This window comes from Thunnus thynnus, chromosome 4 (assembly GCF_963924715.1).
Source record: "Thunnus thynnus chromosome 4, fThuThy2.1, whole genome shotgun sequence".
NCBI lineage: Eukaryota > Metazoa > Chordata > Actinopteri > Scombriformes > Scombridae > Thunnus > Thunnus thynnus.
In genome coordinates, this window is record NC_089520.1 from 17011768 (window position 1) to 17029993 (window position 18226).

Consider the following 18226-nt stretch of genomic DNA (forward strand, 5'->3'; position numbering starts at 1 on the left):
GCAATTTTGCAAATCAGTGAGCTGGACTGTTTAATGACAATATTGCATTATGATTCTTGCATCACTTTGATGAAGTGCTTTGATTAGTCAAGTATTTAATTCACTGGATTAACCAAACCAAACATTGCTGTCTGATTATCTCACCCAGTAGCTGTTTCTCACTTTCAGAAAATATTCTATATGAAGTTGTTTATCCACAGTCCAATATAAAATGTCGGATACTGTGATAGAGCATTTTATCCACCTCCCACCCCTAGTAGAAGCCTTGTTACACTAATGTCTAAAGGAAAGGGTTTTTAATTTAATGCACAAGGTTTTTACTGACTTCTGATGAGTTTTAGAAAAAAGGCATCATATCTTAACACACTTTTCTTTTTGTGTACTGAGACACTATAAAACCTCCTCACATCTGCCTAAAAAAGTTATTTTTGTGAAGAAAGATCATTTTGAAATGTTATTTAAGCACCAAATCTTTGAGCAGCATTTTTCCAGATAAACCTCTGGTTTACTTATAAATCATAAATAAATAACTGGCTTGAACTTTTATCCTTAAATCTTTTTGCATCAGTAAATCACATAAGCAGATGTTTCTGAGTAACTATGATGGGGAAAAGGGAAATAGAACACACATAAATGACAGCAAAGCAGTAAAAAGTAGCCATGGGCAAATCATTTCATAGGAAAATATTAAAGTTTTTTAATAAGCCTTTTTTAAAATGTATTTTATGGAGTTCCTCTTAACTATTCATGGATGCACAGATGGCACCACCCTACAGGCCCATTATGCTCACTGATGAATCTAAGCAAGGTACCTAATTGGCATGGTTTCATGTTAGGCTGCAGTGTGGACAGGACTTGAGCCACTGCCTGCAGCAGAGGCAATCAGGGAGGCCTGTCGTCTACAAAAAAAAAAAAAAACCTCCTTGCAGCCTTGACTTTAACATTATTGCCCCATCGCTGCGTGCGTGTGTGCACGGGTCTGCCTCTCCCAACTCCACTACACTACGATCCGAGTTACTGAAGCTTTCGACTCAAGCCTCCATCCGCCATTTTCAACAGATTGAAAGCAGGTAGAGCAAAAAAAAAAAAAGAAAAAAAGAGAATCACAAGTCCCCGGTCAAATAAAGCAGGTAAGTGCGCGCATGAGTAGCCTAAACCCAAAAAACCCACCCTACGACAGGCAGCATTAAGGAGAAAAAAGCTCCAAGCACCTTCCTCCGGCCAGCATCGGGAAGAATAAGGGCAGCAGACGAGTCGCCTACAAGGGTAACAATAAACTGCATCCCTCAGGCGCTGTACGGTTTAGATATCCGTCTGTTTTATTTGTGTTGGATAACTTTTTTTTATGATGAACGCAGACTAAACGCGTTAAATCTGCTTTACGCACACGCACACACCCACATAGAAATCTCTCGCTCCGTTTGTTGCTTGAACTTAAGAGGGATTTAAAAATGTCTGATCACAACTCCAGCACCAGCGGGTTATAGTAAGGAGAAAAAAAATAATCTGATGAACTTAAATGAACTGGCTAATAAAAGTTAATCTATATCCCCCCCCCCAGGATTTACAGATGAAGAGGTTGGATGTTAAATAGCCTGAACTGGAGCAACACAAACCCAGACAATAAGATGAACTGTCACATGTGACAATGCCATCTATCTGCTTTTGAGTTAATGTGAAGATGGAATCATCAGGTCAAGTTAAAGTCTTCAAGTCAAAATATCTGCTGGTGAAATGTGTGGAATATTTTATATTTTTAATTCAGCATGCAGGGACCAGCACAAAGACATGTCAGCAGCTTTATTGTGCTCCTTAACAATTGTCTTTTCCTGCCAATTGGGACAAAAAGCAAGTAACTAAAGCATAATATGTGCCTGTGAATAATCAATATTTATATAAATGCAAACCTCCTGACAAACATATGAAACAGATTAGTTGATTGACAGAAAAAATATTCAGTAAATACTCATTTTCCAGGCAAACAACTGACTGGTTTCCGCTTCTCTAATATGTAAATGTGCCGCTTTTCTCTCTGTTGTGTAATTGCAAATTGAACATATTTGGGATTTGGTCTTTTGGTCAGACAAAACAAGCAGTTTGAAGATGTTGTCTTTGGCGCTAGCAAATTATGACGCTACATTACAGTTTTCACTCTTTTCTGACGTTTTATAGGTTACATGGTTAATCGGTTAATTGAGAGAAATGAGCAGGGTAATTGATAATGATAATAATCAGTAGTTAAAGTCAGTCCAGCTGCATGACTTCATCAGTTCATTGACTACACCTCTTATTTGCTGTATTTGTGAAAGGACATTGCTGCATGATTATTCAGAGCCATAACCTGTGGTTAAATTTGCATTTCACAACTTTCAAAAAGTCCATGGTGAAGTACAAACACAGAGGTCTATTGTCATGAACTTGGCAAACCAGAAGCACTATTTAAATAGTTCCTAGTAAATTCTATTTTTACTCAGTATCATGTTTCAGTTTTATGCAAAATTATAAATGCTTTAAAGGAAACTGGTGTTAGATGGTTGGTGTGTTTCCCTCGCTGATATGATATCCTGTCGTGGGAATGAATTCACTTTGAGATCATTCAGTTAAGTGACTGCGCTGCTGCTTTTTTAATCATCTACTCTACATTTTATTTACAGTTCATGTGATAGTGACTGAGACTTGGTGCCCACTGTCTTGTGGAAACCCACCTGAACAGGTGAAATGTTTGATTGAGAAAATGAAGCTATTATCTACTGATTGAGGATGTTTGACATTTTCACAGGTTTTTAGGCTTTTCAATAACACAAACATGTTTTACGTATTTTAGGTCATGGCTATTACTGGTGGGACAGTGGAAACTCTGGATGAAGTTCCAGCCCACGTGTGGACAGGTCTGCCCAACTGTTTGAGTCTTGGACCTTCTGCTATAAATCAAAGCCGCATCGGTGAGTAAACAAGTATCTGTGGCCTGTTTAGATAACTGCAACTTCAACAAAATATTTTAAAGACTTCTAGCATGTTGATTTCCAGTGGTAGAAGAAGTACTCAGATCCTTTACCTAAGTAAAAGTACCAATATAGCAATGTAAAGATACTTCATCACAAGTCCTGCATGAAAAATCCTACTTAAGTAAAAGTATGTAAATATTGGCAGCAAAATGTAGTTAATGTATTAAAGTAAAGTAGTGGTTTGGTCCCTCTGACTGATGTATTATCATATATATGACATCATTAGATTATTAATACTGAAGCATCAGTATTAGAGCAGCATGTTACTGTTGTAGCTGCTGGAGGTGGAGCTAGTTTATATACAGTTAGCTAGTTTAGTCCAGTGGTTCCCAACCTAGGGGTCGGGCCCCTCCAAAGGGTCACCTCTAATCTTTGACTTTTGGTGAAATATTGGATCATTTGAACATTTATTGAAATGAAACCATGTGAGAAGTTTAGAGGGAAAAATCACTATTTGGTGGAGCTGTTAACAACTCATAGACATCTGAAATGTGACCCCGACTACACATTGCTTTTTGTAAGATGTCAAAAGCCAAAAAGGTTGGAAACCACTGGTTTCATCTTTAACAATGTGTTGTATTTTAAAAGCTTGTTATATTATCCATTCTGTCAAATCTTCATCAGTAAAGTAACTAAAGCTGTTAAATAAATGTGGTGTAGTAGGAAGTACAATATTTCCCTCTGAAATGTTGTGGAGTGGAAGTAAAAAGGAGCATCAAATGGAAATACTCAAGTAAAGTACAAGTACCTCAAAATTGTACTTAAGTACAGTACAGAGTATTTAGTTACTTTCCACCACTGTTGATTTCCACTTGCACATGGATGTACAACTCTGGACCACAGTGAGACCAGGTTAAACTTTGAAGTTTGTTAATTTTTTAACAATTCTGAGGTAGATCTGCAACGATTTGCAGATTAATTGAATAGTTGATCGACAGAAGATTAATCTGCAAGTATTTTGATAATCGATGAATCATTCCGAGTCATTTTTAAAGAAAGAACGTCCACATTTCTGGTTTATTTAGCCTTCTATGATGGCAAACTGAATATCTTTAGGTTGTGGATTGTTGGTTGGTTGCTATATTTTATAGGCCGAACGACTAATTGATTAATAGAGAAAATACTTCCGAGATTCTGAGTGTAAACAAAAGTGAAGTAGTGAATGCCAGTTGAGTCTCAAATCAAAAGGATTTCAACGTTTTCTGCCAGACAGACTGATTCTGTAGGGAGCCTTTTAAGATAAATTATCCCTAAACCTGCTAAACAACCATAATTCAGACTTTATTTATTCCACATTGAGCCTCAGAGGAAGTATATGGACACATACACAAAAAATAATTACATATATTTTAAAGAAGAAAATGATAAGCAAAGACAAAAGTAATCATTATTATTTTTTACAAATTTAGCAAGATCGTTTAAATCTTTGATATATTTCATATTGAAAGATTATTATTTTCAAATTGAATAGTAATTGTACAAATCATATCATCATCATCATCATATCATATCATATCATATCAAAATAATCTTACACAACCTGTAGTTATTACACTGAGGGTCATTATATACCTCATCATGCCAATCCTCATGACCCATATTCTTGAGTCCAAAGTTCCCCTAAAATTAAATGTACTCTGGATTGACGTCTACCCAGTCGTACAATAAATGATTATCCACATTCATCAAGAATGTTTTAACCATAACAATCTATTGACTGATATTCACCACTGTCATATGATGAAAGTTAAACACAGTCCAGGAAATCTTTTGGGCACCAATATACCTAAACACTGTACATAAACTGTTTAGTGATGAAAATCTAACATGTAACAGGTATGAGATGTTTTTCCTCATATTTATTTTCAGGTGTTTGGGCCACGCGGGCCATTCCTAAAGGCAAGAGGTTTGGTCCGTTTGTTGGAGAGAAGAAGAAAAGGTCCCAGGTGACCAGTAATGTTTACATGTGGGAGGTACGTTACAGGCTGCTCTGCTGGATCCTTTCCTTAAAACACTCACCTCCACCTTTTGTGTTGCATAGCTAAAATGAGCCCAACTATTATCAACCATAACACCTCCAGTTCAAAAGAGTAAATCAACACAAACTTCTGCCATTTTTAAGACACAACTTTAGGGAAAAAGAGAAAAAACTGTTAATGTTATTACATTTCTATGACAAATACTTATGTTTTACATATATTTTAAAACATCATATTTCTACCTTTTTGTCTTGTAGATATATTTCCCTGCACGGGGCTGGATGTGTGTTGACGCCACAGACCCCATGAAGGGGAACTGGCTGCGCTACGTGAACTGGGCACGCTCCAGTGAGGAGCAGAATCTTTTCCCTCTGGAGATCAACAGAGCCATTTACTACAAAGTTTTAAGGGTAAGATAAACATATTCACACAGCTCAACAGCGGTACATGGACTGAATTATGGTGAATAAGTTGAAGAATGAAAAATCTCCAGGATTTGGATTGTTAGTGATGAAAACACTCTAGCACATTGTTATGATCTGTGAAATACAGTATGATTATCCAAACATAGTCTCTGTAAGGATATATTGGCATGAAATGGAAAAGTATAACTGAGGTTGAATTGGTGTTTTTAAGTTTTTAAGTTACCTTAAACTTCCTAAAAACTCCCGTTAAAAACATCTTGAATCCCTCCAGAATTGCACTGTAGCCCAGTTGAAGGCTACAAATGTATTTTAAATCACACTCCTGTGCTTTTTCAAATTTGCAATGTTTTGACCTACAGGGTCTTCATCTAGTAAAGACTTTCAAGGTTGAAATGTTGCATCGATCAAATTTTTTTGGGAGCTTTCAAAGTTCAGTGTGTGTACAACTTCTCTTCAGTCATTTTCTACACATGCAAGTTGCTTAAAACTCACTTATAGAGCATATTTGTGCTTTGCAGTGGTTGAATATAGCGTAAGTACATTAACTCAAGTGCTGTACTTAAGTAAAATTTTGAGGTACTTACTTGAATATTTCCATTTTATACTACTTTGTACTTCTACTCCACTACATTTCACAGCTGTAATTACAAGCTACTTTTCAGGTCAATATTTCACACATAAATCGATCGGTTAAAAAAATATGCATCATAGATTAGATTAGAACAGTAGCTCTACGTTGACCCCCCTAAAATACTTATTACATGCACTATATATATCAACAAATTGAAAGTCCAATAATAAACATGATAAATATGACAGTCTAAATGGGACTATTTTGCATAATGAGTACTTTTGATACTTGAAGTACATTTTGCTGGCAGTACTTCTGCAGGTTCATTTAAAATAAGGTTTTAAATGCTGGACTTTTACTTACAATAGAGTATGTTTTTTTTCATTGTGGTATTGCTTTGTGAAGCTTGAGTCCCTTTAACATTAATGCACGTTTTGCTAAGGTGATTAAACTGAGTTATGGTAGCTACAGTACATCCCTTTCACATGTAGGCTTACTATCCAAAAATGTGGGCCAAACAGTGAATATACTGCAGACTGTGGTTAAAAAACCCTGTCAAATTCCATACACCCCCCTCCACCCCCTTCAACTCAGACAGATTAGATGCACAGTGGCCCAAATATCCTCCTTGCCTCACAGCAAGCCGGTCTGTGATTGGTGGCCGACCTCATCTCTCATTGTTGCAGCCTATCGGGCCGGGAGAGGAGCTGCTGGTGTGGTACACTGTGGAAGACAACCCTGAGATAACAGCTGCACTGGAGGAAGAAAGAGCCAGCAGTCTGAGCAGGAAAAATTCACCCAGGGCGAAGCGAGGTGAGGCCTGCCTTTCTAACCGAGATGACATTTCAGCTTTTGATCCTTGTCTTTGCTGCACAGCCACTAAGTTAGCCACGAATTGATTTTTTCCCCCCTTACTTCGCAGTCGAAGTTGTAAACTGGCGAGCTAGTTAGCTACTAATGAAGGAAGGCTAGTGGAGGCTAACGGTTGCGATGTGTGGGGCTTTTCTCTACTTTCACACCCGACCTCAAACTCGTCGCTGCGAGCAGATTTGGCTCCCAATCGGCCTACACGTTCACGTTAAATATGTAGTTTAACTGTTAAAGGAGCATCCGGGCAACTTTTTCGCAGCTTTTCCCTCCTCCTCTGGGTCCGGACGGTGTCGAGGATGTGACCTTCCTTGAGTTCCTAAAGCATGAAAGCCATCCATCGGCGAGCCTCTCCACTTGATGATGGCCTAGCAGGTTAGCTAACGTTAACTAGCCAGCTGCCTTATCCGACTTGCCGGCTAACTGGAGCGCAGGTATTGGATAACAACCTAAAATATAAGCTGTTATAGCTCGTTGAGTGTGTCTAAATTCACCCTGCTCGTCGTGTTGGGTCCAGAATAACCAGCTCATCGGGTTGTCAGACTTGGTGTTGCATGCTAGCTTAGGCTAAACGGCTAATTAGGTCTGAACGCACGGACATCTCGGTGTGCAGTCTGAGCAGATGGCAAACTGAAGTCAATTGTTATTATTGTTATTATTAAAATCTGATCACATCGACCTGCTGTAAAGACAGCTAATACAGTAGCGTGCGTTATAATAAGGTTATTCTAGTGTTATAGCCTGATTTGATAGAGTTAACATTGTGGTGGTTGAGACATCAAAACAAAGCCCAAATATAAAGAGACAGAAACGCCATTTCGCTAACTGTTGGTGCATTTGTGCAATAGATGAATTTCTTCTGAAAAACATGAATCATGCTCTTAATAAATTAAGTCATACGCCATCAAGTGAGCCCCTCATTTTGTAAGAAACAGTCAACCTAGCTGTGTAATAGTACATTTGTCAGTATGAACTTTGGACATAGTGTTTTCATAAAAGACAATTAGATCATGTAGGGTATTTCTATGCGGGACCACGAAGAAGAGGGCAAATTGATTAAAAAATATATGTATTTAGCGCCTGTTCTCTGCTTTTGATAGTTCTTGCTTCACCTATTTATCTACGTAGTGAAATCTACGTCATGGAGGGGAAATGGGCGTTGTGTCATGTGTGGTAAAGAAGTTATTCTGAAACATTGTGTAATATCACAGGTTATAACAGCTCTGATGTAGACAATATGTTATTTAGACGCTTGCAAGTGTCATTTCTAAAGTCTGACTCTTGTTGGATGTAACTGCATCACTTAGAAACAGGCAACATACAGAAAGCGCGATTAGTCTCCAGAATCATCGACATGTCTGTTGAATAAGGTAGAAAATAAAATTTGAGGACTGTAAGCTGCAGGTCCTGAGTCACATCTGTGAAATATTTGCCATAATTTTAAAGGCGTGTTGATAAAGGGCGAGTTTCTTTGTGTTATTTCGTGTGAGAAGAGCCAGTTTAAGTGTACAGGCTATAGCGTCTCCTCTTTGTACACTGCAGTGTAGTTGGTAGCTTTGGCAGCTCTGAATTAAACTACAAAGTCACCCTCAATTAAGTTATCTGATTTGCTTCATCTTAATATCAAACAGCATGCATGTTGCCTAACCGATGTGCTCAGAGTTGGTGTGTTTGACATTTGACGTTTTGACTGCTGAATTGAAGTAAATTAAGCCAGAAAAGGTTTGGTGGGATTCTTAAATGCTACTGCAGTTAAATTATACACATGTTTAGGTAGTTGAGTTGCTGCTGTAGCTTTAGCAGCCTCTAACCAAGCTGGTCAGATGACTGACCTGCAGCATGTGTTTCTCTGGTATGAATTAGGCTTTGTAGGCCAGGTCAGATGACCTTTTTGTGGACACACACTGCTGATGACAAGGTGCCAGGGAAGCCTCTTGAGTCAGATCAGGCTTAGAACTTAAAAAAAAGTCATGTTAAACATAGCCTGAGACTTATTTATCTATTGTTTAAATTTCTGATGCCCACAAGCCCATAATTATGAACACAATGTTTACTTAAGGATAGGCTACAAGGTTAATGCATACATTTCATTTTGACTTCCAGAAGCAGTCACTTGTAAGTTTTCACAATGCTCGTTTTAAAATCTAGTAAAGTGAGTACAAGAGATGTAAAAAAAAAAAAAAAAATTGAGAGTCAACTTCTATATGGGTTTAGTAGCTGCAAAGAAAAAAATATATCTTACAAATCTGTAGATGTTTAAATTGGAAGAACACAGTATTGTATCCCACCAGATACAATGCCATGTAGCCTAACTGAAGATTTTTGGGTCACTGGATTTAGTTTGTTATAAATAAATTGAGGCATCATAACTAGCCAAAACCAAGATCCTGTAATTTTTTTTTTGAGGGGGGGGGGGGGTCCTGTGGTAAAATCCCATTTTATGCCAGCTATATTGGTGCTTTGTTGAGGAAGATTCTGCTCATGAAATATTTGTGAGACAACCTAACACTGGCAGATACTGTCATGACATACTAATATACATTTTTTACACATGCACTTTCTTGTAAACCTGTACTTGCCAAATCTGATACACATTCGCGTGTATGCGTGTGTGTGTGTGTGTGTGTGTGTATGTGTTTGTACTTGCAGCCAGAAGAAAGCTGCTGGAGAGAGCCAAACAGGCTGGTTTGGGTGAATTCAAGAAAACAAGTGGAACCAAACCTACTGTCAAGGACATGTGGGATGGGGAAGAAGGTAAGTTGAGTCATTGTCATGGATAATCATGTTATTGACACTGTAAATGAGTGAACAGGTTTATTTCTGTGTAAGGACTTTTACATGACCCATCCCTCATAGAATTAATCTATTACAACTTCATACAAATATGAATAGCTTACATCTAATGTCCCAGGAGATATCCAACAATTTAAATTAAATAAATATGTACACACAACCTCATAAAAATAACCCAAACAAAATCCATCCATTCATGTTCATTAAAATATGACTTACTTTGAACATGCCTGTTGCCTGTTTTTTATCATGTCTTGAGTAGTTATTTGATTTTTAAGAGTCTTACTTTGTGTTTGTCTTTATTTAATCAGGCAGTCTCATTGAGATTAAAGATCTCTTCTCCAATAGAGACCTGAGAACAAGAAACATTCATAACACAAGAACACAATCAGCAGACAGAAACAACACAACTACACAATAAACAAGGAATTAAAAAAATACAGTTACAAGAATCATAAAAAACATCATAATAATGAAGATAATAAAGCTTTAAAATCTCCAAAGGGAATGTAAGACTCAAGTTTGAGGGCAGTTTGCAGTTCATTCCATTTAAAAGGTGGAAAGTACCTGAAACCAGTTCTGCCAACATTAGTGCGTACATGAGGGATATCTAAAGTCAAGTAGTTACTGAATCGTGTACTGTAGTTAGGGGATTTAAATGAGAGAAGAGATGTGAGGTAGGTTGGAAGCTTTATAGATGAATAACCTCAGATGTTTTTTTCCTTTGTGACTGTAAGCAAGTCCAACCAACCTTGTGATTCAGCGAACAATGATGAATACAAAATCTGTCATTTGTAATAAAGCGTAATGCACTATGATACACAGGGTTTACACAGGGCAGCATGACAATACAGAATATCTCCATAATCAAGGACAGGCATGAGGGCTGACTGCACAATAGTTTTATGGTTGGAAGAAGACAGACATCCTTTGATTCTGTACAAGAAGCCAAGTTTGATTTTTAATTTTTGAGTCAATAGTCAATCGTTTGAGACACTGGTGGAGATGGAGAATATCATATACTTGGGCTTTTCTGCATTTAAAACTAAATTGTGATCAAGGAGTGATAATTGGAAAGCATGGTTTGATGAGAAAGTCTGATTTTAATGCTCCCGGTATTGTTTACAGGTCTGAAGGAGGAGGAGGATGAGAGGTCATCAACTCAAGGGCCTTCACAGGAACTCCAGGAAACCCATCCCATGGGAAGCACTGACCATAGAGATGTGCAGGACATGTCAGCAGCTATGACAGACCAGGGAAATGGGGAGGAGGAGGAAGAAGAGGAAGAGGAGGAAGAAGAGGAGGACGCTAATGATTTGGAGGATCCAAATGAAGTACAGCAGCAAACTACTCAACATTCATCTTTGACTGATTCCATGCAAAATAAGCAACCTGCCTCCTCTCTGAGCTGTGGTGAAGAAAGCCATAAAGAGTCACAGGTGAAGCTGGCGTCTTCCTCGCTTCCTGGGAAAGAACCGGAGGTCGATCCTGATCTTGATCTTGACCTTGACCCTGATCCCGATGGTGACCTTGAAGAAGATACCCAGGGAGAGTCATATCCCTGTCAGCACTGTGAACGCCACTTCTCCACCAGACAAGGTCTGGAGCGCCACATACACATTCATGCCATCACCCACCAGCAAACGCAACTGTTCAAGTGCCGGTACTGCAGTAAATCCTTTGGCTCACAAGTGGGGCGGCGGCGGCACGAGAGAAGGCATGAGAGTGGGCCCAAGAAAAGGCCCGGCTCCCTGGCTGGAACTGCCAGTCTACTCAGTCCTGTGGTGCACACTGATGGTTCAAGTCCTGACTGTACCAGCCCAGCTAGTCACTATATAGCCATAGGGGCTCAGTTTACTGGAGGACCCCTGCACAACTCTGAGATACAGAGAAAGGAGCTGGGGCCTCATGCTGACCGTCCCTTTATATTGGATGAAAATGGGGAGTCTAAGGAGCTCCATCCTTGCAAGTACTGTAATAAAGCATTTGGCACACACACAAACATGCGCCGACACCAACGCAGAATACACGAACGGCACTTGTTACCAAAGGGGGTTCGCAGGAAAGGCATGCTGCTGCAAGAGGCGTCAGCACAGCAACAGCAGCTGCCCGATGAGTCCCCCAGCACCAGCCCTCCGCCCGTCTACGTGCCCAGTGCGGACACAGAAGATGAGGCAGACAGGGACGATTATGCAGTTGACATATCCAAAAACATCTCTGAGAATCTGAGCTTCTACATTGACGGCAAGATTGTGTCCACCAGTGCAGTGAGCAGCTGTGAGGTGATAGAGGTGGACTCCAGATCTGCAGCTCTGTTTGGTCTGGACACAGTCCTGATCAGCCCAAATCAGATCAGTCAAGCACTGAAGGCGGAGGGTAGAACCGGTGCGGTGAAGCAGGTCTCCAACATCGGCCAGCCAGCAGCAAAAAGAAGAACATCTACACCCCCACTTGTTCCCAGCCTTAAAGTGGAGACAGAAACAGCGTCTTTCACAGCCTCTTCATCATCTTCATCATCCTCTACATCTTCCTCATCAAACTTGCTAGTGGGCGGACTTTTCCAACAGGCCGCAGATTCATCAGCATTTCAACGAGAGAAAACGGTTTATCTCTCGCCTAAGCTGAAACAGCTCCTCCAGACACAAGACATTCAGAAATCAACCATCGCTCTGTTAACAGAAAGCCATAGACTGGCCTCCCCGCAGTCAGTCACGTCACTACAAGGGGCTTCAGGCAGGTTTAAAAGAAGAACAGCATCTCCCCCGTCATCTCCACAGCTCAGTCCTGCATGTAAAACAGAAAGCTGTAAAGCCGAGGTGGCAAGCTCGTACACCCTCAAGGTGCCAAAGCTGGAAAACCTCAGTGTGTCACCTCCTGGAAGCGTACTGGACAAAGATGATGGGGACACCCTTAGCCCTTCTGGAAATAATGTCCACAGCCAACCCTCTAGTAGCGGAGGAAATTCCTGTAATCAGCAGCCTTTAGACCTTTCAAACGCTGTCAACAGGAGAAGTGACACTTTGAACAAGGTGCTCGGGGATTCAGCTCTTGATTTAAGCTTGCATCGGAAGAGCAACGCTGAGCCCGAGTTAAAGGGAAGTCCAACACCACAGCCGCTAATAAAAAAGAGAAAGCCTAACACCAGCATGCTTGAAAAGGTGCTGATGAATGAATATGTAGGTCTAACCTTGGCGGGAGAGGAGGGCCCCTCGACCTTAGCGAACCTAAGTTGTTTTCACTCTCGCTCTCCAAATGTTGCATCAGAGTCTGCCCATCCCTCTCCGCCCTCTTTGACCCCTGTCACCATGAACCCCTCTTCACCCGGCACCTCCAGTGTCACATCCCCAACACCGCCTCCCCCTGTACTACCTACCATACCCTCTCCACCAGCTATGCCTAGCTCTCCTCTCTCACAGCCTTCAGACTCCTCCACACTGAGACCTCTTCCTGTCCTCTCGCCAAAAATGTCTCCAAGATCGGTTGAGCACAAACACCTGTTAGACTCAGAAGAGATTTTGTTAGATGAAGAAAACAAAGACGAGGAAGAGAACCATATCTCTGAGCCACTGGACTCCCCAAACACTCCACTTAAAGATCCCTTTTATCGTTCGACACCAAGCCCTCCTGAGCCTACATCGGTAGATCTGCCCACTACAGATGATGTTTCTCTGACTACGACTTGCAACAGTCTGCTAAATGGCAAAATGAACCAAGACCTCGACTCGGTAACAGAGAAATCTTTGAACACAGACTTTGCTGCTCTCTCATCCCAGCCAGAATCCTCATCTTCCTCAACATCTCCGCCTCCTCCACATGATTCATCCCCATCACTGCTTCCACAATCTCGTCCTCAGATTAAGATAAAAGAAGAGCCTCAGCACGGCAAAGATGAGCTGTCCATTATGAATCATGCACCTCAGGATGGTGTTGACTCTTCACCTCAGCCTGCTGCTCCTGATAAACCGTCTGATAAATCCTCTGAGGCAGAGGAAGTCGACTCGACATACTGCAAGACTTTTGTGTGTAATGTCTGTGAGGAGCCGTTCAACTCCATGAAAGAGCTCAGCGGGCATATCGCAGAGCACGCTGCAGATTGGCCCTTCAAGTGTGAATTCTGTTTGCAGCTGTTTGGTGATGCCCCGGCCCTGCTTGCTCACCGAACAACACTACATGGAGTGGGCAGGATCTTTGTGTGCTCAGTTTGTTCCAAGGAGTTTGCGTTTCTCTGTAACCTCCAGCAGCACCAAAAGGATCTGCATCCAAACGAGACATGCACACATACCTCTGTAGAGAGCGGCAAGCTTAGACCACAAAACTACACAGATCCATCCAGAGCCAAAGAGGAAAGCAGCCCCTCAACACCAGCACCAGAGATGTCTGAAGAAGCTGCTCCACACAATGACTCTGATTCAGTAAAAGATGAGCCTGATGTTAATGGTAATCATGTAGAGGATGGAGCAGAAGACCCCAATGAGGAGCTGTACACTACAATAAAGATCATGGCCTCAGAGGGAGGGAAACCTAAAGGCCCAGACGTCCGCCTTGGCATTAATCAACACTACCCCAGTTATAAACCACCCCCCTTCCCTTATCACAGCCGTTCCCATGCTGGCTCTGTGGCCTCGGCTACTAACTTTACGACCCACAACATACCACAAACTTTCAGCACTGCCATTCGCTGCACCAAGTGCGGCAACAGCTTTGACAACATGCCCGAATTGCACCAGCACATATTGGCCTGTGCCAATGCTAGTGATAAGAAGCGTTACACTCCCAAGAAGAACCCCATCCCCCTCAAGCAAATAGTGAAGTGTCTAAATGGAGTCGTGTCACCCTCAGCTGCCACTCCAGGCCAGAGTGCTTTCCGTAGAATGGGTCAGCCAAAGAGACTTAATTTTAATCAAGATACTGGTAAAACAAAAATGAGTGCCCTCAATAAGAAGAAAAACCAGCTTGTCCAGAAGGCTATTTCACAAAAAAATAAAGCTGCCACTACAGCAAAGAAGGCTGCCATTAAAGTTGAAGAAGAGCAGGCCTCTAACATCTGCCCTCACTGCAGTCGGGAGTTTACCTATCCTGCGAGTCTCAATAAACATATGGCAGTCAGCTGTCCCATGAAGCCTGTTGTTAAAAAGGGCAAAAAAGGTCTAGCAGAGGTGAAAAAAGAAGCAGCGTCTGTGGTAGATAAAAACATTAATCTTAGGAGGAAAGCTTCAGACTGTGAAATATCGCCAACAGAGCCAGAGCCTAAACCCCTGGGAAAGACCAGAGCTCGTAGCTCCGGTGCGGCAGACCCAGAACCCTCCCCAGCAAGCAAAGGAAAAACGGCTGCTACGCTGGGTCGACTAAAGAGGCCTGCTTCATTCCCAGCGCCAGTGTCTGCTAGGAAAAAAAGGAAGAAGGGCCAAGTTCAGTCTCTACCTCCCACCCCGTCAGCTCCTGACACTCCCAATGACACTGCGCAACGGCCAGCCATGAGAATGCAGCGTATGGGCAAAGAGGCAGCACCCAAGAGATTAGCAGAGGCCAAATCACCACCACCACAACAACTGAAGAAAGAGGAGCGGTTCTCCCTTAGAACAAGGGAGAGAGTTGGTGGTCCAGTCACAAGGAGCTTACACACGGCCAACACAGCTCCCTCTGCTGATGTCAAAAGTGAGGAACCACCAATTCAAGAGCCAAAAGAGACTCAGGTGGGATATGGACCTGTGTTTTTATTTGTTTGTGATTTTTGTGTCACACTTGTCTTTATTAGCACTAGAGCCATAAATCAGCCGGGCCAATATTATCTTATTGCATATTTGTATTACTGAATGTTGGCTGATGAATGACGAGATATGTTTATTGTTTAGAAACAGTGTCTCCATTACGTAATTGTCCACCAAAAGAGCATCGACAAGTTTATTTTTCTACTGTAAAATATCCAGCTCAATACATATTAGTCAATTTACAGAAAATTAATTGGCAACTATTTTGATACTCGTTTTTGTCATTTTGAAGCAAAAATGGTTTCAGCTCCGCAAATGTGGTGATTTAATGTTTAATTTTGTTTTACATGACAACTAGTTATCTTTGGGTTTTGGACTGTCACCTTTGACTGGATAATTACGATGGGCATTTTTCACTATTTTTTGACATTTTACAGATAAAATGATTAATCAAGGAAATAATCGGCAGATTATACATTATACAGCCCTAATACATATCTTGGTGACAATTCTTTTATAACACGATTTAAGGGGAAAACATTGCTTAATCTGTTATGTTTTTATGTATAAAATAGGTTTTATCTTTTTTTATTTTTTTTATTTTAACGCTCAAAAATCTCTATCTGTATATCTGGCCTGTAATCTTTACATCCTGTTTCACGGACAAGTGCTGCTGGACATCTGAATTTAGACTTGATGAACAAATAACTAATGCATGAGTGCTCGTGTTCCACTTTAGATGTAGATTTTTAAGTATTTTCTGTGATGTAACAGCAGTGACAGATTATGCAGCTCTGTGTTGCTTAATCTTATTTGTCTTGTGTGTTTTAGGAGGTGCTGATGAAGTGAGCCATGTTGACATTGTTGGGCAGTCCCTGGGAGTACGGCGCTCACCTCTCAGGCAATGCTCTGGACTAATCAAGGCACTGACAGCACTGAGGTTGACCTTTTTTGTCGTGGGCTTATTCACTCAAACCAAGTGAAGTCTGCTTATCTCAACTGCCTTGCTGGATTTAAAGAGGGAACTCTTCTTTTTCTTCCATCTATCTTTATGAACTGAACTGAGCCTCGATTTTAGCCAGCCTTGCAAAAAAAAAAAAAAAAAGGAAAAAGAAACTGTAAATGGCAATGAGTTAATATATACAATACGTGTCATTACTTGACCCAAAACAGTAACATTAGGGCTCCGTTATGTTGGAAAGCTGATATATTGCAAATGGCAATCATGTATCAGTTAGGGTTAGGGAAACTTGTTATTCTTTCGTTCCGTATTTTCTCCATTTGGTTGTTTAGATTTTTGGATGTCTCCAGAGTCTCTTAATGCATGTGCTGAATAGAGTATAATCTAGATTAAGCCAATTTCCATGTCTCTCCCAACAGGCACCTACTTCAGTTTATACATTGATTTGCAAAGTATGTATGTTTGATTTAAATTTATGTAGTCATTATATTGTAGAATATATCTTATCGGCCTATTTTTGTTTGGGAAACAAAAATGAAAATGGCAGTTGTGTACTGCAACAATTGGTCCTCAGGAACACTGTATATGTGTGTGTGGTAAGTATGTGTATGGTAATGGTTGGATGTGCGGCCTGACAGCTATTCCTCCGGTCTCAATCTCAAGTATGTCTCATGTTTTTACTCGCTTTCTCATACTTTTTGTTTATCTGTCATTAGCAGGTAATTCCAGTTAAGTAAAATGATGGGAATTATGTTGTAGTCTCCTTTTAAAATAATGCCTGTCATGAAAAGAAATGAATATCACTCATACAGCTCAGTGTTCTTACAGCACTTTAAAAACAAACTGCCAAAATTTCTAGCTGGATCAATAAGATTGGCTTAATAAAACGGTGAATAATGGAATGTATTCAGGTCTGTTGCACTCTGTAGACACTGGTAATTTGTACCAAAGTAGTGCAAATCTTTCATCTAAAATACTACTTTTACAGCCTTTCTGCCAACAAAATTAAATCGTTTGACTTTGTTAAACAATTTGACACATGAAAGTGACACATGAACCAACTTTTTTATGCCAAAATGCATGATAATGACTCAAATCTTAGAAAAGTTGAAGACAGCAGTATTTTGTATTATTTTTTTTGTCCGTTGTAAGTGGACTTGTGAAAAGTTGCTTCCTGTGTCATTTTTGTTCAAGAGCCATGCCACGGCAATGTAGCTGAAAGACTTTTTTTCTTCCGAAGACAAAGTCATCTTTGTTTCAGTGAGTCAGTCGATATTTTTGGTAAGACTGTACATGATGAAAATGTCATTAAGTCCATACCAAGGAAAAGCTTGTTTTTAGTTTATAGTCTCCAGTCACCCCACTTTCTTTCTCTTGACTGTATCCAATTGTACAACTGAGACACACAGGCAGTGCTCAAACGCTTGTAGCATGTTATGGGAAAGTAAATTGAACAATATGATTTGAAGCTAATTTATATTTCCACAAGAAAATCTACATGTTTTGCCTTTCAGCATCAAGATTATGTATTTAAGGATGAACAAAGACAAAAATCCCGAATGACCTCAAAACATTGCTGTAATTGACATAATAAAAAAATCAATTGTGTTAAGTTTTTTTTTTTTCATTGTGGTGGTTACATGGTTTCACAATTATACCCAGCTCTGCAAGCTGTGGGCATAAACAGGACAGAAATGTATTGGGTGGTCAGTGGTGGAAAATAACTAAGTACTTTTACTCTGTACTGTACTTCGTTACAGTTTTGAGGTACTTTACTTGAGTATTTTAATTTTATGGTACTTTATACTTCCACTCCACTACATTTCAGAGGGATATATTGTACTTTTGTACTTTTTACTAGTTACTAGTCAGGTTAAAAATTTACATAAGATAACATAATGATGAGTTTATAAATTA

At 40.3% G+C, this 18226-nt stretch overlaps 1 protein-coding gene across 4 annotated transcripts; it reads left to right on the top strand.

Annotated features, from left to right (window-relative positions):
- The first annotated feature begins 728 nt into the window (after nt 1-728).
- Nucleotides 729-17917, top strand: prdm2b (PR domain containing 2, with ZNF domain b). Of its 4 annotated transcripts, none has more exons than XM_067587000.1 (9): nt 729-1266; nt 2655-2713; nt 2825-2942; nt 4875-4978; nt 5242-5394; nt 6667-6793; nt 9497-9601; nt 10769-15333; nt 16180-17917. In XM_067587000.1, exons 3-9 carry the CDS (start codon nt 2828-2830, stop codon nt 16195-16197), a joined length of 5187 nt encoding a protein of 1728 aa, XP_067443101.1. In that variant the 5' UTR covers nt 729-1266; nt 2655-2713; nt 2825-2827; the 3' UTR covers nt 16198-17917. The 4 variants fall into 4 exon arrangements, with proteins under 4 accessions (XP_067443101.1, XP_067443102.1, XP_067443104.1 ...); XM_067587001.1 differs by having other exon boundaries at nt 729-1130; XM_067587003.1 differs by having other exon boundaries at nt 729-1070.
- The last annotated feature ends 309 nt before the right edge of the window (nt 17918-18226 follow it).